General features: G+C 43.5%; 1 protein-coding gene across 1 annotated transcript; it reads right to left on the bottom strand.

The window, feature by feature from the left end:
- Positions 1 to 12,243: 12,243 nt before the first annotated feature.
- On the bottom strand, positions 12,244 to 20,907 carry TNFSF18 (TNF superfamily member 18). The gene is made up of 3 exons (XM_036272005.1): positions 20,752 to 20,907; positions 13,479 to 13,512; positions 12,244 to 12,590 (listed from the first exon to the last, which is right to left on the bottom strand). The coding sequence occupies exons 1-3, from the start codon at positions 20,905 to 20,907 to the stop codon at positions 12,244 to 12,246; spliced, it is 537 nt and encodes a 178-aa protein (XP_036127898.1).
- Positions 20,908 to 21,202: the final 295 nt, after the last annotated feature.

The raw sequence follows: 21,202 nt of genomic DNA, 5'->3' as shown, positions 1-21,202 counted from the left end.
CAGCACGGATTAAGAGCACGTGCTTGAGCATCACACAGACCTGGTTTAAGCAATTCCCTGCCACGAACAGGTCTCACCTTGAGCAGTTTACCAAATCCCTCGAACTTCCGTTCCTTCATGTGCTGGTTCAAGTTGTGGAAGTGACCGGTGAAGGGCCACTAGTCACAATCCCTATATTTTGAGAAGGTAGATTTCAAGAACTTCAGACAAAATGAGATAAGATTCAATGAAGAACAATTGGAAGACAGACAGTAGGTGGGTCAGGAAAGATGAGACTAATAAAAAGAAATTACTGACACTACAAGAATATATCACCCCAATGAGGAAGTAAAGCTTTTCTAATGGGCTCAGACTCAAAAGCATAGAGGAAAAAAAAAAAAAAAAAAAAAGGCAGTGAGAGGCAAAGTATATAACCAATTTCAAAACAGTGACACAAACCTCCCAGAATAGACCCTGGAAAATAATAAAAAGAAGAAGAAAATTGTAAGCAAGGGGGGAAAAAATGACTTCATTTGTGTTTTTGCATCTTGCTCATTTGTTGAAAGACCTACAAGGGAAGAATAAGCCTGATTCCTAGGCAATAACAGGGTTACATTTTTAATTTTTTTTTATTTATTGATATTAGAGGGAGAGGGAGATGGAAACATTGATTGGCCGCCTCCTGCATGCCCCCACGGGGGATCGGGCCCACAACCTGGGCGTGTGCCCTGACCGGGAATCAAACTGGCGACCTCTTGGTGCCTGGGTCGATGTTCAACCACTGAGCCACACCGGCCAGGCTGTTATATTAACGTTTATGACAGAGAAACCTGAGTTTCCCAGGACCTGTTTTGCTTTCCCCCCGAATTCTGTCAGCAGTATTTATTGAGCACCTGCTGTGTCAGGCATTGAACCCCAAGCCGAGCCTGTTACACTGAGGAAATGCCATCTTTTCTGTCAAGAGCTTGATAGTCCAGTGGGATGATGGGCAAATACATAAATAACCATAAAATATATAACAAAATATGCTGAAAATAATTACAGGACTAGAGGTGAGTACAAAATCCAAGGAAAACATAACTTTAAAAATACCCGAATCTGCCGGGCGGGTCTAGAGGAAGTTTCACAGGAAGAATGGCACTTGCTCTGAACCGTCTCAGGCGACAGGATGCGGCACAAGCTGGAAGGTGACCAGAGGGAACACGCACGTGCCGTACTTCCTGTCATTCTGAATGCACTTCATTCTGTTGACCCCAATGAACACTTTTAGTTTACTAAAAAAAAAAAAAAAAATTACTACAATTTCATAATGCCTGGCAAAAATTGTGCAGACAGTAGAGAACCAGAGAAACAGAAGACTACAAATTGATCAATGTGAGTTAGATGTTCAGTTTTAGGAGGAAGAATTCCATGAAGGACAGTGTGATGGGCTGTTTGAAAGAAAGGGCTTGGATTTAGACTGCGAGGGTAGATTCTGCCTTTGGTCTACGATCGTGTGACTGTGACTGAGTTACTGGACAGCCTTGTTGTTTTGTTTTCCCATCTATAACATGGGAGAATAAAGAATATGTTCAGAGGAGGTGTAGTGAGGGTTACATGTAAAATGCTCAGAAGAGAGAGCAGTGTGTCGTGAGCTCTCAGTAACTTGGAGCTGTTTTATAATCCTACGAACTACAGACCCAAGTGGTTGGCCTCAATGACATAAAAAGCTCCAAAACAAAAAGTTAAAAAAGTCTTGACACAGAAAAGGAAGTGGTGATATTTTAGGACCAGAATGAATTCATGAATAATCAGTCATTTGAGAGCCCTGTTCACTTCCTGTTCGGGCATCTGAATTTTGCTGGTGTGGAAAGGAATGTTGAGACCTGACACATGGATTTTACTAAGGAATTTTGCCATTCTTGTAAAAAAAGAATAGAAAGAAAGAGGAAGGGAGGAAGGTAGGAAGGGAGGAAGGAAGGAAGGAAGGAAGGAAGGAAGGAAGGAGAAAGAAGAAAGAAAGAAAGAAAGAAAGAAAGAAAGAAAGAAAGAAAGAAAGAAAGAAAGAAAGAAAGAAAGAAAGAAGAAAGAGAGAAGAAAGAGAGAGAGAAAGAAAGGAGAGAGAGAAAGTCCCACAGGTGTGCTGCCTGAAGTTCTGTATCCAGAGTGGGCGTGTCCGCAGCTGTCAGCTAAGGACCTGGCAGGTCCCCAGGAAAGAAAGGCTCACAGACACCTTTGGTAACACAGCCAGATTAGGAACTAAGCCAGATACAAGGGAAACCAAGCAAAAGCATATTCCTGTTCTCAAGGAGGTTACAGTAGATCAGGGAAGACAGATACTTACACAGATACTCAGGATTCTAACACATACGTAGCCAACACGATAGTGGCACCAAGGACAGCGCCTTCCGCTGGGATGACTCCGGAACAGAGGTCCCAGGAGGAAGATTACATGGGCTACTTTTACAGGCTGCTTTGTGGGCCCTGTTAAATAATTTTGTAAAACACCCTCTTGTGTGATTTCAATGGCCAAACCTTTAAAATGCATCTGACTGTCTTAATGAAAAGAATTCAGTCCATGTATCAATCAAACAAAACAACCCGAAGTATTGAAAACTTGTTTTAGTTCTAACTGACACCTTCCTTATGAAGACCCTGTGCTCCTGCTGGAGAGCCCTGCTCCCTCCCCACTGGTATGGGGGGGCCTCCCTGCTCCCTGGGCTGCAGCCACTGCTCACCTGGGCCGCTCTGCCTCCAAGGTGGCTGTGCTTTTGCCTTCAGCTCCAAGCCGCTTGAGCTACCTTCTCGGAAACAGACCCCATCCAGCCATAAAACTTCTGAAATAAAAGCAATGAGAAGCCCCTGGTTAGGAAAGCAGAGACGCCTTGGAGTGGTGACGTAGCTGCTGGGGATTTGGTCCAATGTCAGTTACCACCTCGCACCTCCACATGTCACCTTCCCCAGGTCATAGGGCAGCACCTGTCACACTCCGCCCTCTACCCAGAGGCCTGCCTCCTACCTTTCATCGCACATGAATTCAAAGACGTCCCCGTCTGTCATTGTAGTCCTCTATCATAGCCCGACGCTTCAGAGCGCTGATTCATTCTGTACTGTATTAAAGCGACTTAGGGGAATGACCCTATCCTGATTCCTGCATCACTCCATCGCCTCTCTGTGTCTCAGTCTCCCCTTTTGGACATGAGAGATTTGGGATGAGTTATCTTTGCTCTATGATTCTGTGATTTGAATCCATCTCTCTCTCTTACTAGATGTAGCTTCTTAAATCATGATGTCTTATACATCGCCACGTTGTCTGTGGCACCTAACTGCCCTTGGTCCCTAGGAAAACCTTGAGAAATATTTGGGGAGTACACAGATGAGTGAATGAATGGTTAATTAGACATTTCCTTTATATAAAATAAAGTGAGTCACCATTAGGTTTGTAAAGTAAATAAAGTATATTTAAACAAAGTATATCCTCTATTTAACTATATTTCTAGAGAAAATCTAAAAAAAAAAAAAGGCAACCAGCAAGAAAAAGCCTTAGAAATGAAAGCTTTTCAATATTCATTATTCCAAGCACCATGCAAATATCTGCATGCAAATATATAAAGTGTGAAGAGGCTGAATATGTACTTGGGTCCTAGAAGGAACTCACTGAAGCTCAAAAGGAAAACACAAATTTAAGATAGAAAAAAGACTATGTAACATAGCTAGCTGTAAACTGATAATAATACAAAAAAACTGGCAGCTATTGAACGTTCTGTTGCCAAACGCCGAGCTGAGCTTTTCCTAGGCATTTTTTAAGCCTTAAACTATTCTTTACAGTAGAAATCATTGCCCTTACTTCACAGAGGAGAACACCAAGCCCCAGAGAAGTTACACGGATTGCTCAAACTCACACCAAATGTACAAGGAGCAAAGTCAGGATGTAAAATCAGGTCTCAATCCAAACCCGTCTCCCAACCACAACTCCCAGTGGCCGCCCCTGAGATGGTACAACCTGGTGGTTTAAAGGATCTTGAAGAGCCACCTTAGGGCGCTGATGGGCCTCATTTTGTTCAAAGGAGAGATCCACCCATCTACACTAAGTCAAGGAGAAAGGGTGGTTTGTTCAAATGATTTCCGAGGCCGAAAGCAGGAACTGAAATTATGCCAGAAACGAAAGCAACTCTGAGCACTGACCATATCCAGCTTTTCTTTCCATCAAATGCATGGCCTCTTTGCCTCCGGTCCTCTTCATCGGACAGCACTTGCTTTTTCTCTCACATCAGCTCGAATCTCCCTGCCTGTCAGCAGCTCCACAGAACTGACATCTTCTCCACTGCTAGATGGTGCTTTTTCCTCTGTTCCAGATCAAATTCCTAAGACAGGAAACTGAATCTGCCCAGCTCATTGTATCACACAAGGCTGGCTCCTGTTTTATCAGCACTCTGTGGCGGGGAGAGTACCCGGACCAGCCACACGAATACCCAGTCTGAGGGCCAAGTCCACACGCCTCGTTCTCCCCCTTAGCCCTGAGATCACCCACTCTCCGCCAATCCACACCTCCTTTTTTCCCCCCGTAACCAGTTTCTCCAAAGAGTAGTATAACTTATTGTCTCACGATCACTTACTGCTCATCTGGCAACTCTATTCCCCGTCTGTCCCTCAGTCCTTGAGAGCTGAATTTTTCCCCATCAGGCCCTGAAGATGATCTAGCTAGTGTCTCCATCAATTATCTACCAGCAAATGAGCAGTTTTCAAAGCTCAGAGTATTTGACTTGGAGCCTCTAACATTGTCGATCACCCCTCATTCATAGTCCCTCATTGCCCATTGCTGTGGACCCTGCTGACCTGCTTGGTCCAAGATGCCCCTCTGTTGGATGCCTATGCTTGTCCTCAGACGTCAGTGCTCCCCAGGGTTCGGTCCTTGGTTCGCTTTTCACTCTAAACCCTCTCTAGGGATCACATCCACTTCGGTGACATCACCCTAACATCTGCCAACTTCCAAATATTCATACCATCTCATGCGACTCCTCCCGAGTTCTGACTACTTAGTAGTCACACCCACTGGGATATCCTACAAACATCGCCAACTATGCATCTGTAAAACTGAACTCATGGTCTCATCCCACCCACACGTTCCTTCCATATCCCTCATCATGAAAACACCACCATCCTACTCAGTGTATCCAAGAAGGTCTTTTCTTCTTCATCATCCCTCACCTCCACTCAATCGCTGATTTCAATTAATAGAAACCAGCTGAAGCTAGCTGATTGGAGGAAAAGAGGTGGGGGGGTTGTCATAAAAGTACAGTGACTCTCCTAGAGCCCAAGGACAGGAGCGTAGCTGGACCTTCATGGGCCAAGAACAGTTCAGAGGAGGTTTCTTCCTAGCTTTCAGTTCCGCTTCTCTCAGCATACCCCTATCTTCTTCTGTCTCAGCCAGATTGATTTTCTCTGCTCCTCGGTCCACGTTACAGACTGAATATGGGCCACCATAGCTCCTAAATTTTTATGTTTCCAGTCAAGGGACCATCCCAGGGTAGTTAATCCTGGATAAGTCAACTCTGGCTAAACAACTGGGCTTGCATGGTGAAAACAAGGCTGCTAAAACCCACCCCTGTGGCGAAGGAAGTCTGATAGAGAAACCATTATGAGCCCTGGCCGGTTTGGCTCCACGGTTAGAGCATCAGCCTGAGGAACAAAGAGTTGTGGGTTCGATTCCGGTCAAGGGCATGTACCTTGGTTGCAGTTCAGTCCCCAGCCCTGGTCAGGGTTGTGCGAGAGGCAATCAGTCGATGTGACTCTCTCACATTGATGTCTCTCTCTCTTTCTCTCTCTCTCCCTTCCTCCCACTCTTTCTGAAGATAAATGGGAAAAAAGTATCCTTGGGTCAGGATTTTAAAAAAAGAAGAAGAAACCATTATGAGCTTGGCAGAAGCCCCACTGGTATCTACCACAATCACTAAAGGCTGATGGTTCTGTGCTGCAGATTTCTCTCTCAATCTGTTCCCTTCCTCATCGCCAGGGTCCTTGTCCTTGGTCAGGTTCTCCTTCACTTCCTTCATGGACTAATATACTTCCATTCGAGTAACTATCATATATACGGTCCTCTGATCATTGGTTTCCATATGTTTTCCCGCTAAACTCTAAGCTGCTTAATGACAGGCATGATATCTCTTCATTTCTGTATCCCCTCTGGTACCTAGCAAAACATCTGGCTTATAATTGGCCCCACGAAATATTTGTTCAATGAATAAAAGATACATTTGGTATCTTGGCCATTACTCATTCAGATCCTCTACCTAATCACTCTGGTTTGCATTTCATGCATGGCAATAACGGACTGGTTATCATTTAATTTCCCAAATAATGTTCCTCCAGGGACACACTGCGCTGATAAGTAAACATCTACCTACGTGTACAACGCTCTGTCTTCGGAATTGGTTATGCAGTCCCTGAGAGATGTATAGCCTCTAAGACTGTAACCAAACTCCGTTTCTGGCCCCATAACCTGAAGACTGGACTTCGGACCTGAAAATTTCACCATTCTGAAACAACCTCTCCGAAAAGCCTGTTGAAGAAGCCATTTGTCCCCCAAGGCAGCGTCTGACAGCGTCTGACCTCGAAACCAAGTTCCTATTTCCAGAAGTATATTCATTCGAAGTAATTAATAACAAATTCAAAGTTCCAGACACTTATAATGCCTTTGCCAAGGGAAAAAATGCATGCGCTCCAAAATGTCACATTGTACTGTATTCTTTATTGCTCTATGGAAAGATGTGAGGAAAAATCCCCAAGGAGATACAACTTCATGTTCATGAGAGGTCAGTTTTCCTGAATGTGTTTCCATAAAGGATGATGAGTAACACAATACACATTGTTCCAAGAATCATTGTTGGAGAAGATGCACATAGCTGTTTCTAATACGAATATTTAATAAGAGCCAAAGGCACAACCTTGTCTTAAGATGTGGTGGGAGCATTCCTATGGTAAAGCATGCAAATGGGTTCTAGGGTAACAAGGGTAATGGAATGATGACTGTCATGAGAGTGATGGTGGTGTGGGCACAAGGCTGAGCGCCAGCTTTCACTGAGCACTTTGTTTGTGTGTACTAGAATGTTCCATGCATTACTGTACTTAGTTGTTAAAAGCCTGGAGGAACGGAAGTGAGCACAGCATTTTGAGAGGTTGTTTGCCACATATGTATCTTATGCCTTGCTGGTCATTCTAACCAAGAACCAGGGTCCCATCTTTTTGGCTCATTCATTTCAATATTTGTTGAGTTATTCCAGTGATCCGAACATGACTAGTGATACAGCGTTGAATAAAAAAAGTACTTTTATCTTGGGCCTTCACTTTTCTTAGGGAAGAGAGAAAACAAAAGAGATGTTAAGTAAACATCTCAACTTGAAAAATGATGAAGTTTGAAAACTTAGAAATAAATCTAAATCTTTAATTAAAAAAATCAATGGTAGAGCCACCATTTTTATGTCTACTGTATATCAGGAACTTTACATATATTCATTGTTATTTTAAATCTGTTCTAAATGTATTCTTTGATTCAGCAAAGATTTAAATTCCAACTATATGTCAGGCACTGAATAAATAACAGTAAACAAAATAAACAATAAGTTGCATCTCAGAGAGGGCAAGTGTCTTTTCTAAGATCCAAATAAGTAGTAAATGGCAAAACTGAGATTTGAAAACAAGTCTGTCTAACCACAAAGGTAGAAGCAGAGTAACCAGTTAGAAAGTTATTAAAATAATCTTGGTGGTACAGATAAGAGTCATAGCAGAAAAGAGGTCAGACTCTCTTTGAGGGTAAAAACAATACGATTTCTTCACAGAATAAATGGGTGGATTTCTTCACAGAATAAATAAATCAAGAGTAGCTCCATGACTCAGAGTTTTGGGGCCCATGCAACACAATTAAAATGGGGGCGGGGAGCCCTGGCCGGTTTGGCTCAGCGGTTGGAGCGTCAGCCTGCGGTTTGGCTCAGCGGTTGGAGCGTCGGCCTGCGGTCCAGAGAGACCCGGGTTCGGTTCCCGCTAAGGGCATGTACCTCGGTTGCAGTTTGTCCCCGGCCCTGGTTGGTTGTGCGAGTGGCGACCACTCGATGTGTCCCTTTCACATTGATGTTTCTCTCTCTCTCTGTTCCTCTCTCTCCCTCCCACTCTACCTGGACAAAAAATGGAAAAATGTCCTCGAGTGAGGATGATAAAGAAAAAAAAATGGGGGCAGGGAGCTGGTTTGGGGAAACATTAATAGATTCATTTTGGACAAGTTGAACTTGAGATGTCCATTATACCTCCAACGTGAAATTGTTGAGTGGACAGTTGGAGAGCAACTTGGACTAGAGGGAAAGGAGAGCAACTTGGACTAGAGGTAAATATTTGGGGTACAGCACACAGGTGGATAATGTAGTATGGACTGTGGCAAGGCTCATATGCCTTAGATGGTCAAGGTTCAAGTTCAAAGTCGCCATCAGGTTATGAAAGGTGAAGAGCCTGACCTTTGTTCAGACTCCAACAGGGGCCAGAAGGCCACCTGCTTCTGTGATGAGAGATGGGCTGTGGTAAGGCTCATGTGGTAAGGCTCATGGGCTGTGGTAAGGCTCAACCCACTTTGTTTTTGTTGTTATTGTTCTGTTTTTGTTTTGCTTTTTATGCTGCTTATTTGTTTGGAAGCTTTGACTCTTTTTAGATACTTGGAGAAACATTCGGCTGAGATTCGAAGCTGCGTGCTACCAAGCAGTGGTTGTCAGACTGCAGTGTGCATGAGAATGACCGGCGGGTCAGAGCGTGTTAAAGATGTGATTCCTAGGGCTCATCCCTAAACATGTTGATTCAGTAGCCTGTGAATGGGGTATAGGAATCACGTTTTGTTCAAGCACCCTGGGTAAATATGTTCTTGAGACTACTTTTTCTGAACACTAATTTTTTTTCTCCCTCTGCCTTTGATTAAGTTCTTACTTTATTGCTCCTGGGATGATGGTTTGGGGCTGTATGTGTTTCTGCATTGTATCAGAGGTCTCTCAGGTCCCTTGAGGCCTAGAAGAGTGTCACTGGGTGTTAGTGTGGGACTCTCCCTGACTTGGTTTTCACTCCAGCATAATATGGCACCTTGATATCAAAGTGACAGCAAGACAGTTGCCCCCCCCCCCCGCCCCGCAATGTGCAGAATTTACAAAAGAAATGAAGAAAGCCCCCTTCCCCACTACTCTTAGGACACTTCAGCTGGACCAAGAACCTAAAAGGAGGCCAGAGTGGGGAGGAGGGGAGGTTGGGGGAACATTTATAAAGAGAGGTGTGGCCGTGCCGTGAGACCTCACCCACGCCCTTCGCAGGGGAGATGGAGAGCAAATTGTTCTACCCTACACCTGGTCGAAGGATGTCAAGGGAGAAATATGAAAAGAAACACATTTCTTTTCACTGGGAGATGCAGAGACTGGTACCTGGCTGTCACCTGAGAAAGCTAAAGCCAGCGGCAGCCTAGTCTGATGCCACCCAGAAGCCTGCTGGGGACAGAGAGGCCAAGTCCTTGGCAGTAGAGATAGGATCGTCTTGCCACATGCTCTCTGGGTTTGTAGGGCAAGGCCTGTGTACCGGTTTCCTATGGATCAGATGTGGGACTCGCAGGACGGTCAACACCAGTGGTGTGGTCCCGCCAGGGTCACAGGTGACCCCAATACAGAGATGCGTCCTTTCAGATCAGGGGAAAAGTACCTGCCAGAGCATCATTTATAACTTCTACTTAAAGCTAATCCTCAGACCCCTCAGCCATGGGTCAATCGGGGTTTTGCTTCTCCTTCTAGTAAAAACATGTTCTCCCACCCCCACAAATGAAATCGCTTCTTTGCGATGGCACACTCAGAGGCTGGGACTTCTTCAAGGCGCACAGAGGCGCTCGACTACATCACTTTTCAATGAATTGCTGTCTTCAGGAGTAAAGACTTGACCTGCAGGGATGTAGCACACTCCAGGTCAACTTTTATGGGGCAAAGTGGAAGGTGAATAGCAATCAGTGTGAGAAGGGTTGATGACAGCTTTGATGATGGGGGGGGGGGGTGGAGCTGAGGTAGGTGGACGTCAGAGAGTGAAATTGTCTGGCTAACCCACTTCAAACTGGGTTACAACCCAAAGCTAACTGCACCCAGCTCTCGCTGCTGCCTAACACTTGCTGAGCACAAGTAACTCTCAGATGTACCCTCCCATTCTCCAGATGGCTACCTCCAGTCTGACAACCCACAGATCAGTCAGCCACAGTCCACTTACCAAGACGCTATTTGAAGAAACAAGGAAGCAGAGGATGCATCGAAAACAAAGGCTGAAATGCAACCCTGGGGACGTCTGAAGACCATCTGTCCGCAGCTCTCTCTCTCTGGTTGCAGCTGAGACCTCCACTCGCCTTGAGAAATTGATACCATGTGAAGCTTTTGCTGGGCATGTAATTTCACTTCTCCCTTGATTATCCCAGGAATGAGGCCAAAGCAAGGAGGAATCATTGAGAAGGAGAGTCTTACAAACAGCGGTGTGCTGGTGAGTGGACTTTCAAAAAACAACCAAAGCCTGGTTTGTGGCATTTACCAATTCCCATGTATGAACAGCCCCACCACGGCAATTTGGAGGATGGCAGTATTTAATAACCAGATCGAAAACTTCTGAAAATTTAACAGTCAGTTCTCACCAACTAGCACCAGCCCATTCCAGCAACATCTGCTTATAATGTAACAAAGATCAGTTCCACCAAGTTTTTGTAAACATGTGCAATACGGCTTTAATTTCCTGAGAAGGTACACAAATGCAAGAGGAACAAGGCATGCTGTTTAGAAAGACACGTACTAAGCAACAACTTGGCCTCCGGCTCAGCCTGTTCCCAGAGCGATTGTCATACACAATACAAATATATTTAAATTAGCTTTACATGTGATGCTCTTAATTAACATCGTGTAGCTTTTTACAAATATCCATAAATATTTTAAATTCGGTTAACATGTCATCATATTATGTAGCTTTCAACAAGAACCCACAGTAGCATATTAATTTAACAGAGCCCCAAACTGTAGCAGGCTGCCACCAAATTGAGTTTTTACACATTTGACCAAAACAGGCTCTTCCAAGCGAGGAAGGGGATTTGGTCCGAGTCAGCCCTGAGCAACACCACTGTGCACCTGCTCAGGCAGGGAAAGGAAAAGAAGCTTACCAAGAAGGGAAAGGTCTGTTGTGGCTTCCCTCTACCCACCCTGCGTGGAAGAGGGGCACGTCTGAAAACGGAATCTGCTCAACTTTATGGGCTCATAACGTGAATGGCAGAAATACCACTCTAAAGCTAAGACAGTGATACAGCGGGAAGCCCACTGGCCCCGTTAATCACTCGTTCTGTGGGTTCCATCGTATTCTCATTGTTAAAATTGTGCCCCAAATACCTGCCCCGTTAACTTTATAGAGTTGCCATGTGATAGGGGAAAGCACTTTGTAAACCGTGGAGAGCCAGCTACATACATGAAATGATTCCATGACGTTATCCAGCACTGGCCGTACCAATTTCTGGGGGAGGTCTTGTGAGATCACTAATGCTCACTCCTGTACCATTGACAGTGTTTAGACGCACACACATACAAGTTCTCACGACGCCCCATGTGAATCTCCAGGATCACCCCTTCGACCTACCGGCTGTAGTAAGCACCCTGCGTCCTGAGTATGATGAATGCAATCAAGGGAAATTCCCAAATACAGTGCATTTCATTCCATGCCACCTGAGCTCCTATCCAAACATCTCCCCAGAGCGTTCTCTGTCCTCTAGTAGCACATCTAAAGTGGGGTGGTGTTGGCATGTCTGTGGCCACCCTACCAGTCCGACTGCTTTTTATTAGGAGGGTCTCAGAAGGTGGGAGTATGGGAAGAATAAAGTGAAACAGCCCAAGAATATGAGACTAGGAATATGGATCCTTTTAGCATACAAGTAAGGCTTCCCTCAGAATAAGACCTCGTTTTTCCACCTAGGAATTCAAAGATGAGACAAAGACTCTTTGAGAAGCTTCTACCCTTTACCACCTCTATTCATTTTACAATGGATTAGTAGTGTCTTTGCTCAGCCAATGCCAGGGATAACCAATTGTTTTTGGTCCTTCTTCTGAGTCTCTTTCAGATGTAGCATGAGAGATAAAATTCACCTGCTGAGGACTTCTGTTGTTTGACTTGTGTACCCAAACTGCAGGCATTGAAAATCTGCCTTCTCCAGCTCACCCACCAGATCTCTGCATGTGCCAAAGAGGATGAAGAGACCAAATCAAGCCTCTAGAAGATGAATTGGGGATTGGCAAGCAGTAAGATCCCCCAGAATGTATTATTCTTTAGAACTTGATAGTCATCATTAAAAATCAAATCTATTACATCTCCAGCATGCAACTCATAAGTCCCTCCTACATTTTGGATTTCAGTGATGTTTTTCAGAGCTTGTAGGATGCCTTTATTTTTACGTAGCCACACCACAAAAGGAGCTTTTTCTTTGTAGGTTATATTGGGTGCCACTTGGCCATAAATCGAATACAAGCCATCCTGAAGTATCTCCAGTTTCCAGTCAGCTTTCTGACGCACACAACGAGGCTCAAGAGATGTCATGTTCCATTTTGAAGGTAATGGTCCTATAAGAAATTTATAAGGGAGAGGAAAAAATGGGAAACATAATTATTTAATTACTTCATCAGCTCCCTGATTCTCGACTCTTACCACATCAAAAGGGAATTTCAAATATATCATGAGTTCCACTCCATTCACGAGAAAAGCAAAAACAAATGACAAAGACAGAGACCAGTAAGAAGACGTTCCCTAATCCTAGGAGCCTGGGAAGCCTGGGGGGTTGGGCTGTTTAGGAAACAGGGGTTGTAGGTATCTCTAGAAATGTTCTCTCTCAGCTGAATATGTGTGTTTGGCCTAAAACCTGTAAATAACCCCAAATGTACTTATTTCCATATATATTTGTATATATTCTAAGAAATACTCTAAGGTTCAGCTTAACTGTATACTTTAGTGTGTTTTCCAAGCAAATACCAGGTCACTGCAAGGGAAAGTGACCCAGGAGCTAAGAGGAGAGAGGAGTGGAGAAAGTGGCCACTCGCTCCAGCACTCATTCCTTTTTGATATACATTTAGAAACAAAATGGCACCCCCCACACACTCTGCTGGACAACGGCAATATCTGAAATGTGAGAAGGACTTTGAGAAAAACTGTAGACATCGAAACTGTGTGTTTATTAACAGCAGGTTCCTGGATCTCAGATTCCCAGGCCTGGAAGACTGAGGTGCGTCCCTGCCCAGAGATGTGACCTTGATGTAAGCTTCATCAGGGCACGCTCTGATCTATCTGGTTGACCTCGGAAACCTCAGCTCCTAGACAACTGATAAGCAGTTATAAATAGTAGCTGAAGAATGAATAAAATAGAATAAAGGTGTCCTTGACAGCATGGGGACTTGCCTTCTTGCATCGAATACTAAGAAAAGTAAAAAGGAGGCATGTAAGACAGGGCTACTCACCAAACTTAGCGACGCAGTGCTGCTCACTGATGATCTGTAGGGGGAGAAAAAGAGACACCAGTCAGGATGATGACAATGTCACAACTTTCTTCATTGACTTATTTGGAGCTTCATATTCCGGAAGCAAACTTCTTTTGCTAGCCATGTAAAAAAATCTTCCCTCCACTTTGTCTTGGTTCTCTCGGCTTCTTTTTACAAATGGCTGGCTTTATCCTTCACCCCTTTTTGGCCTTCTAGGCCAAAGTTAAGGTCTCATTTTATCCAGCTAACTTCTACCTACAGGACAACTATTGATCTTGGACTCCCACCCTCTTGGGCTATAGAAATTTTCTATAAACAGTACTTTCCACAGTCCGGTGCTTACACAGGTGATCCCTTGGCATGTGAGAATAAAGGAATCGATTTCTATTTATGTTTATTTTTATTTTACATAACAAGTAATTAAGCTATAGAAATATGTACAGCTCAGGTTGATCAAGCCACCCTTGTTTAATATCCAGGCAATCACGTGTCATATATCATAACTGAAATATTCTGAAGAGACCGGTTTCAAACTGTTACAACATACCACAGTTTATGTGCTGTAAATACTTGTATTAAGATAAAGTATAACAAAAAAAAAATTGTACTATGTAAAGTTTATTGGTTCCCCCCGGCCAAGTGCTCAAGAGATTTTTTGAACCTAAAGACGTTCCACGTTTGCTTTTACGGGATTTCTCTGACTGCTGAGCTAGTAATGAATTGAGGGAAGCAAGGGTGGAAACAGTGAGACCAGCTAAGAGATCTCTGTAGCCATCTGGGCGAGAAAGCCCAGTGCCCCCGACCAAGGTTCTAGCAGTGGACATGGTGATAGGTGATCAGAAATGGAGCCCACAGGAGTCCTGGCATGGGTATGGGATGAGAAAATGAGAAGAGATCAAGAAAGCTCCAAGATTTGGGGCACTGGGAAGTCACTTAAATGAGGAATCAATTGAGGGGAGCAGAAAGAACTATGAGTTTGGTTTTGGACCTATCAACTGTGTGGGCTTATCAGATATCCAGGTAGGGGAGTCCAATAGGCAGCTAGATCTATGAGGATGGAATTTGAGGAGTACCGATTATATAAATATGGACTCTTTGGCTACTATGTGATGCTTGAAGACAGGAGATTGGATGAGGTCATCAGGTCAGTAAGTGTAGATGGAGAGGAGTTACTGGGACACTGTAATGTTTAGAGGTCAGGGAATGAGGAAGAACCGGCAAGAAGATTGAGGAAAGGTGAGGAAGTCAGGAAAGAAACAGAGAGAGTGTGATATTTGGAAACCAAGAGAAGAAAGTGTTTCAAAGAAGAGAGGTGATCAGCCGTCTCCAATGCTGAAGAGGACAGAGCATTGACCGATGGACCTGGTAGTCATTGAGGTTCTTGGCAAAAGTGGGTTCTGTGATGTGATGAGGACAAAGCTTAATTTGAATGAATTTAAGAGTAAATGAGAAAAAAGAGAAATTGGAGGAATTTTGCTGTAAGGGAGAACAGAAAATTGAATGGATCCTGGATGGGGATGAGAGGTCAGAGCTATTTTTGCTTGTTTGTTTTGGTTTTGTTTGTTTGAATCTGAGAGAAATGGCAATGTGGTTATCTGTGGCCATTTGATGGGAGTGTTTCAAGAAAGTGGAGCGGGTAATATGAAAGAGCTGGGAGATCATTGCTGGAACAATGTCCTTGAGTAGGTAAGAGAAGGCAGAATCTAGTTCACAGACGGCCTTACATACGTGCATGAACAATTCACACACAGCGACAAGAGGAAAACACAGTACACATGGACCAACTTGCAGATGAGTGGTTGATGTGATGGGGAGCTTGGGAACCCTTTCCTGTCTCCTCTTTTTTCTCACAGAACCTGAAGGCAAAGATATCAGGTGAGAGAATGGGGAAGAGACACTGGCTGTTTAAAGAGAAGTCCAAGGAATGAACTAGTCCAATAGAGGAGATACAGTGGACTGTAGGGGTTGTAGGTTTTTACAGAGCAACACTGAGGTCCCACTTGAAGTTAATGGCCATAAATTTAAAGTAAGCCCTTTCAACGAGGCCTTTTCCTCAGCTGTATTTCAATTGCAAAAGACACAGAGCAGCTGGATTTCATTGGTGTTGACAATTCTCCAGGGTTGAAGTTTCGATGTTAGTATATAACAAGACAAAACAAGTGAGTGGATGGCTGCGGGGTTAGGGTTATCATTATAAACCACGAATTTAAGTTGTGCAAGGAAGGAAGGAAAGGCATGAATGGAGTGGGGGCCAAATTTATTTAAATTTTTAACAAGATAAAAAGTTTCAGTTTCAATTTCTGGTCATGGTACATAGTTCAGCTGTGGGTTTGATCTCTGGTCAGGGTGTATCAGAAGGCAACTGATGGGGGCTTCTCTCTCTCCTTCCTCTCTCTCTAAAATGTAATAAAAACATATCCTTGGGTGAGGATTTAAAAATAAATTCAGTGTCATGACATGGTAAGCACACTCAAGGATGCATTTTTCCATTTTGATCTACATTTCTCTGTGAGGTCTTTTGTCAGTTATGGCAGCAAAACCATGAATCAAAGTACATTAACTTAGAGTATAACCTTCAAATTACTGTATCACAAAGTGTTAAACTAAGATAAGAAAATAAAAGTAATATATTGAATAAATTACTCTACTAGAATATTCGTTCAGTTATCTTAGAAGTGTTTGTTATATATTAACATAGTCTATAAAATATAATATTTTGGTAAAAGCAAAATGGTTTTGCACTGTGAATAAACTACATTAAGCATATCATTTGGTTCATCCTTATAAATTTCTATTTTGTGTATCTTTTTAATATATAGTATTAGTGTTTATATATAATGTATAATAGTTAGCATATATTTTGGGATTGAAATCAAAATAAAAACAATTTTTATTTCAGTAGGAGGTTGCAATCAAAATGTTTGAAAGCCATTATTTTTAGAATAAATCACTGGATTCCTACAATTGTTTTTGCTTTTGCAATTATTTCATCCTCATCTTGGGGTTTCTTAGAAGAGATGTTGAAATTTCATTTAGTTTAACTCATGATAGGCATGTGATAGGGAGTCTCAGAACTTCAATTTCCTCATTTATAAAATGAGAAATATAGTACCACCTAGCTCATGGCTCATGGAAATTGGTCATGTTTGTTTATTTGTTTTTAATCCTCACCCAAGGATATTTTTCCATTGATTTTTTTTTCAGATAGAGAGGGAGGGAGGGAGGAAGAAAAACATAGATGTGAGAGAGACACATCTACTAGTTGCCTCCCACATGACCCTAACCAGGGCCAGGGATTCAACCATAACTGAGGTCCATGCCCTTGACTGGAATCAAACCCTCGACTCTTCGGTCCTCAGGCCAACACTCTAACCACTGAGCCAAACCAGCCAGGGCTGGTCATGATTTAAATGGGGTCATTCTTGTGAATGGCTTTGCTCAGATATCTCTCTGCTCCTGCTCATTAAATAGTACCTATTTTGATAATGATGCTGATTATAATGAAGAATTGAATAACACTTCAAGCAGCTATATTCTCAGCATTATTCTAGCACAGTCAGCAAGAGAAACAAAAGTAATTTATGGTCCTTGCCTCTTAAGAAGTTTATGATCTTTCTAGATAGACATGATTACACCCGGCCGGTGTGGCTCAGTGGTTAAGCATCGACCCATGCACTAAGAGGTTGCTGGTTCGATTCCCAGTCACAGCACATGCCCAGGTTTTGGGCCAGGTCCCCAGTGAGGGGCGTGTAGGACGCAGCCAATCAATGTTCTCTCTCATCGATCTTTCTATCTCTCTTTCCTCATGATTTCATACATGGAGCCATTAGGTAACAATTTAAATATAAATGGATGCCAAAGTATGAGCCGCAGATCATATCTATGCTCTGCCCTCTCATGAATAAAGAATGTGGAGAAACTTAAGGTCATAGACTGATTGCCAGAGACAGAAATCTTGTACACTCTCTCGTGGGCCATGGTAATGTCTGGGTAAGCTTCAGAAATCACCACTGTGACATTCTCTGTTGCCACAAATGAAAATCTGTCCAATCACAAAAATCATCTATTTGGCAGGGAGGTATCATCTTTGGTGGAGGAAGTGAAATACATAAGCAAGGAACACCCATATTGTTAAAGTCTTTTGAAATTCATCTTCATTGTACTGTCATTAATAATAATGGTATCAATAGTAATCACTGCAGTCAACGGAGAGGTTACCGCGGGCCAGGCACTGTGCTTTCTCATTAACCCTTACCGCAAGTCTATAAAATGAGGATTAGCAGCATCACATTTGCAGATATGAAAATGTATGACAGAGATTAAGTAACTAGCCCAAGGTCATGCAGCTGATAAAAAGGCTAGGCTGAGATCCAAACAGAGTCTGTCTGACTCACAGGTCTAGATCCTACCACCCTGTGGGACAGTTTCTATTTATAATTCTGACATGCTTGGAAGAAGCAAATATCCACTTGTAAAGAAGCATATGGGACCTCGAGCTTGGTTTAATTTGATCCATTTTTGCTGAAGAGGATCAGTTGCTCTCATAACCCTGTTTAAGTTAAGATTTATATAGTTGGGTTCAAATGGCCAAAGCTTAATAATTCTTTCTCCAAACCAACCCTCATCAGATCACCCTTTGAAAATAGAGTCCATTCTGCTTTTAGGTAGAAGCAGAACTTCCCCCTTTGGAAATATCCTTCATTTTACTGAAGAAGGGTAAAAAAAACCTGAACATCTGGTCTCTTAGGGACAACTTCTGTGAGGTTATTGTCACTAGGGAGTTGACCAAATGGCTTGGGCTCATAGCAGTTGGCTGTTGTCTGAAAGGAGGAGGGAAAAGAAGATAATTTTCTCCCAAAGACACTGCTGTGGGTCCAGAAGGGGCCAATCTTTCTGTCTAAAGCTTGGTGAATTATTGCCTAGAGAATCGGGAAAGTGAGATGTTGTGTATAAAAATAAGAGTGTGGATTAAAATAATCTAAACTCCACGGTTCATGGGTATTATGAGAAGGTGGAAGCAGCCCAGTGACTATAACTCACACCCGCCAGCAACTCAGGCATCTTTTCCAACTACGTGTATTTGTGCCACCAGGAAAGGGCGGCACAGTCGATGGAAAGTGCAATGCGGGCCCTGGCCGGTTTGGCTCGGTGGTTAAAGTTCGGCCTATGGACCAGAGAGTCCCGGGTTCGGTTCCCGCTAAGGGCACGTACCTCGGTTGCAGTTTGTCCCCGGCCCCAGTTGGGGCCGTGTGGGTGGCAACCAGTTGATGTGTCTCTCTCACATCGATGTCTCTCTCTCTCTCTCTCTCTCCCCCTCCCTCCCTCTCTCCCTCCTGTTCTATCTGAAGATGAATGCAAAAATGTCCTCGGATGAAGATAAAAAAAAAAAAAAAAGATGCAATGCAGGAGGTGGTGCTGTTGGCCAGGCCACTGACTTTTCCCACAGGAAATACACCTCTGTGGCATCCTTTCAGAACCACTTCCTAAGAGCCTATTAAACATCTCCAAATTGGGAACAAACTCTGGGCTCTTTCTTTAGGGGCAGAACCTTCCTTGAAAAGCTGCCTATTGTCTGGGAGAGAGAATCCAGAATCAAAGCTGAAACATATGAGACGGATCACGTTCAGTTTTGGTAAGAGGTGTCCTCCATGCCCCTGGACTTTCTAGACCTCCTCTGTCCCTTTGCAAGAGCCACTGTGTGCCTTTGAGAAAGACACCTTCCTTCTCTTCCATGCCTTGCGTCCCCCACGTGCAGGGACGGATGACACATAACGTGCCCTGTGTTCTTCAAGGTCATCTGGCTAATGAGACTTGACTTTTAGTGGTTTTCAGAATGAAAAAGCATTTCCAAATTTAAGTTACCGCTATTCTCATCCTTCCCCTTCTTCAGCAATCTAAACACTCGGAACTCCTGACAGCTCTCTGATCTCTGCTCAAAGTTTCCCTGGTTCAGAAAACGCCAGGCTTCTGCTCGATGCCTCCCCTAGGAGACTGGAGTTGTGGTTAGAAGTGCCTGTGTGTGTTTGTGTGTACTTAAGCAATACAAATGAATGGACTGCCGTGTACACATGTGGCCCCGAGCTATACTTGCCCCAGCTAAACGCCAGCAACTACGTTGCTCCTGCATTTTTTCTCCATTGCTTTCAAATATTTTAAGTGGTTGAACGGTATCTGTGAAATCTTCGCTGGCCAATTCCCTTAGAAAAATCTTTCTGAAGTTCCTGATTTCATATCACTGCCCCTTCCTAAATGGCCATGTATCACCTGATTCTCCCCAAGGCTCAGAATCTTCAAACATACCCCAAAATGGGTTAAATCCTATTTGACAGAACGCATTTTGGGTCCAGTGCTTTGCAGTCAACAGTCAGAAAAACTTCTAGTGAAAACCTAAGGAATCTTCATTCCTTGCACTAGACCTAGAACTTGGACTGGAACTCAATGGGAAATTCCTAATAAGCATCAGGGGCTTCCCAAATAAGAATGTGCCTCACCCTTCCTCCATGAAGCCTTCCTTGATCACCCTAGGCCAAAGTCATTGCCCACCCCACCCCCCGAACTTCTAAAGCATTTATGTTCTATACCACCCTTAGATGAATGACAAGTCACTGTATTTTATAGCTAGAAGGGACATTGTAATAAATGGATGCATTCTTCTACTGCCATTTTTCAGATGAAGAAACAGAACCAGAAAGATGAAACGTCTTTCTCAAATTCATACAGGTGGTGATTGGGAGACCTAGAACCAGAATCCAGCCCTTCTTAGTCCTTGTTTAGAGCCCTTTCCCTTCTCCAAGATACACTCACCACCTGTCATTTACTTTTTTCCATCTTCTGTCACCTTTTTTTTGGGGGGGGGGTCTCTTCCCTCAATTAGACTAATGAGAGCAAGCATCATGTTTTATATCCTTTGATTCCACCAAGAGGATTTATTTAGCAAAGCTCCAAAAAGGGGGGGGGAAAATACTCCACAGGCATCTGTCAAATGACTGACTGAGTTCAGCCATGCTCTTCCCCTACCCATGTTCTGCAGCTCACATTTAGCCTTTTCTAATACCTTTCATTTCAAAACTCTTAGATAAGCCTCAAAAGCCATAGGCCATGACAATGTTGAAAATTATATGTATATTATCTCTCCTCCCATGCCCCTGTCAATGAGCTCTAACAATAATACTGAGTGCAATGACAATAAGCAGACTTACAGAAGACAAAGGGTTACAATCAGTAGCAACCTCAGGCACTACTGTCTCCTTACCTTGAGGGATGGGACAGTGAGCACCACGATGCTGAAGCAGATGGCTAGAAGCACGGCAACTGATGTTGGCAAGACCCATGGTTTCCAGCAGCATCTCTGTGTCCCCGGAGGGCTTGCATGGTGTAGAGGCATAATCTCCATGTGCCTTGAACTCATTCTCTGCAGAAATGAGAGCCGGAGAAGCAGAAATTCGCAAGTGATGGGCAAGTGATACAACAGGATTTTGTCTTATGGTAATTAGTAGTGGGTGTAAGAGGCGGGGTTTCCCTTCTAATTCTGTCTATTGGAAAAAACGATACTTCCAGGCTAACTGCTGAGTCTCACTTGGTACCCGGCCAAAAGCATTCACTCAGCAGAATGGAAGGCTTTATAGACGCCAACACAAATAAAGAGGATGAAAGGAACGAACAGGGGGAAGTGCGGAAGAAAAAAATTATTTCCCAAAGCAAGA

Source organism: Molossus molossus, unplaced genomic scaffold (genome assembly GCF_014108415.1).
Source record: "Molossus molossus isolate mMolMol1 unplaced genomic scaffold, mMolMol1.p scaffold_m16_p_20, whole genome shotgun sequence".
Classification (NCBI taxonomy): Eukaryota; Metazoa; Chordata; class Mammalia; order Chiroptera; family Molossidae; genus Molossus; species Molossus molossus.
The sequence above is the reverse complement of the archived record's forward strand: the minus strand, read 5'-3'. Positions and strand labels throughout refer to the sequence as shown.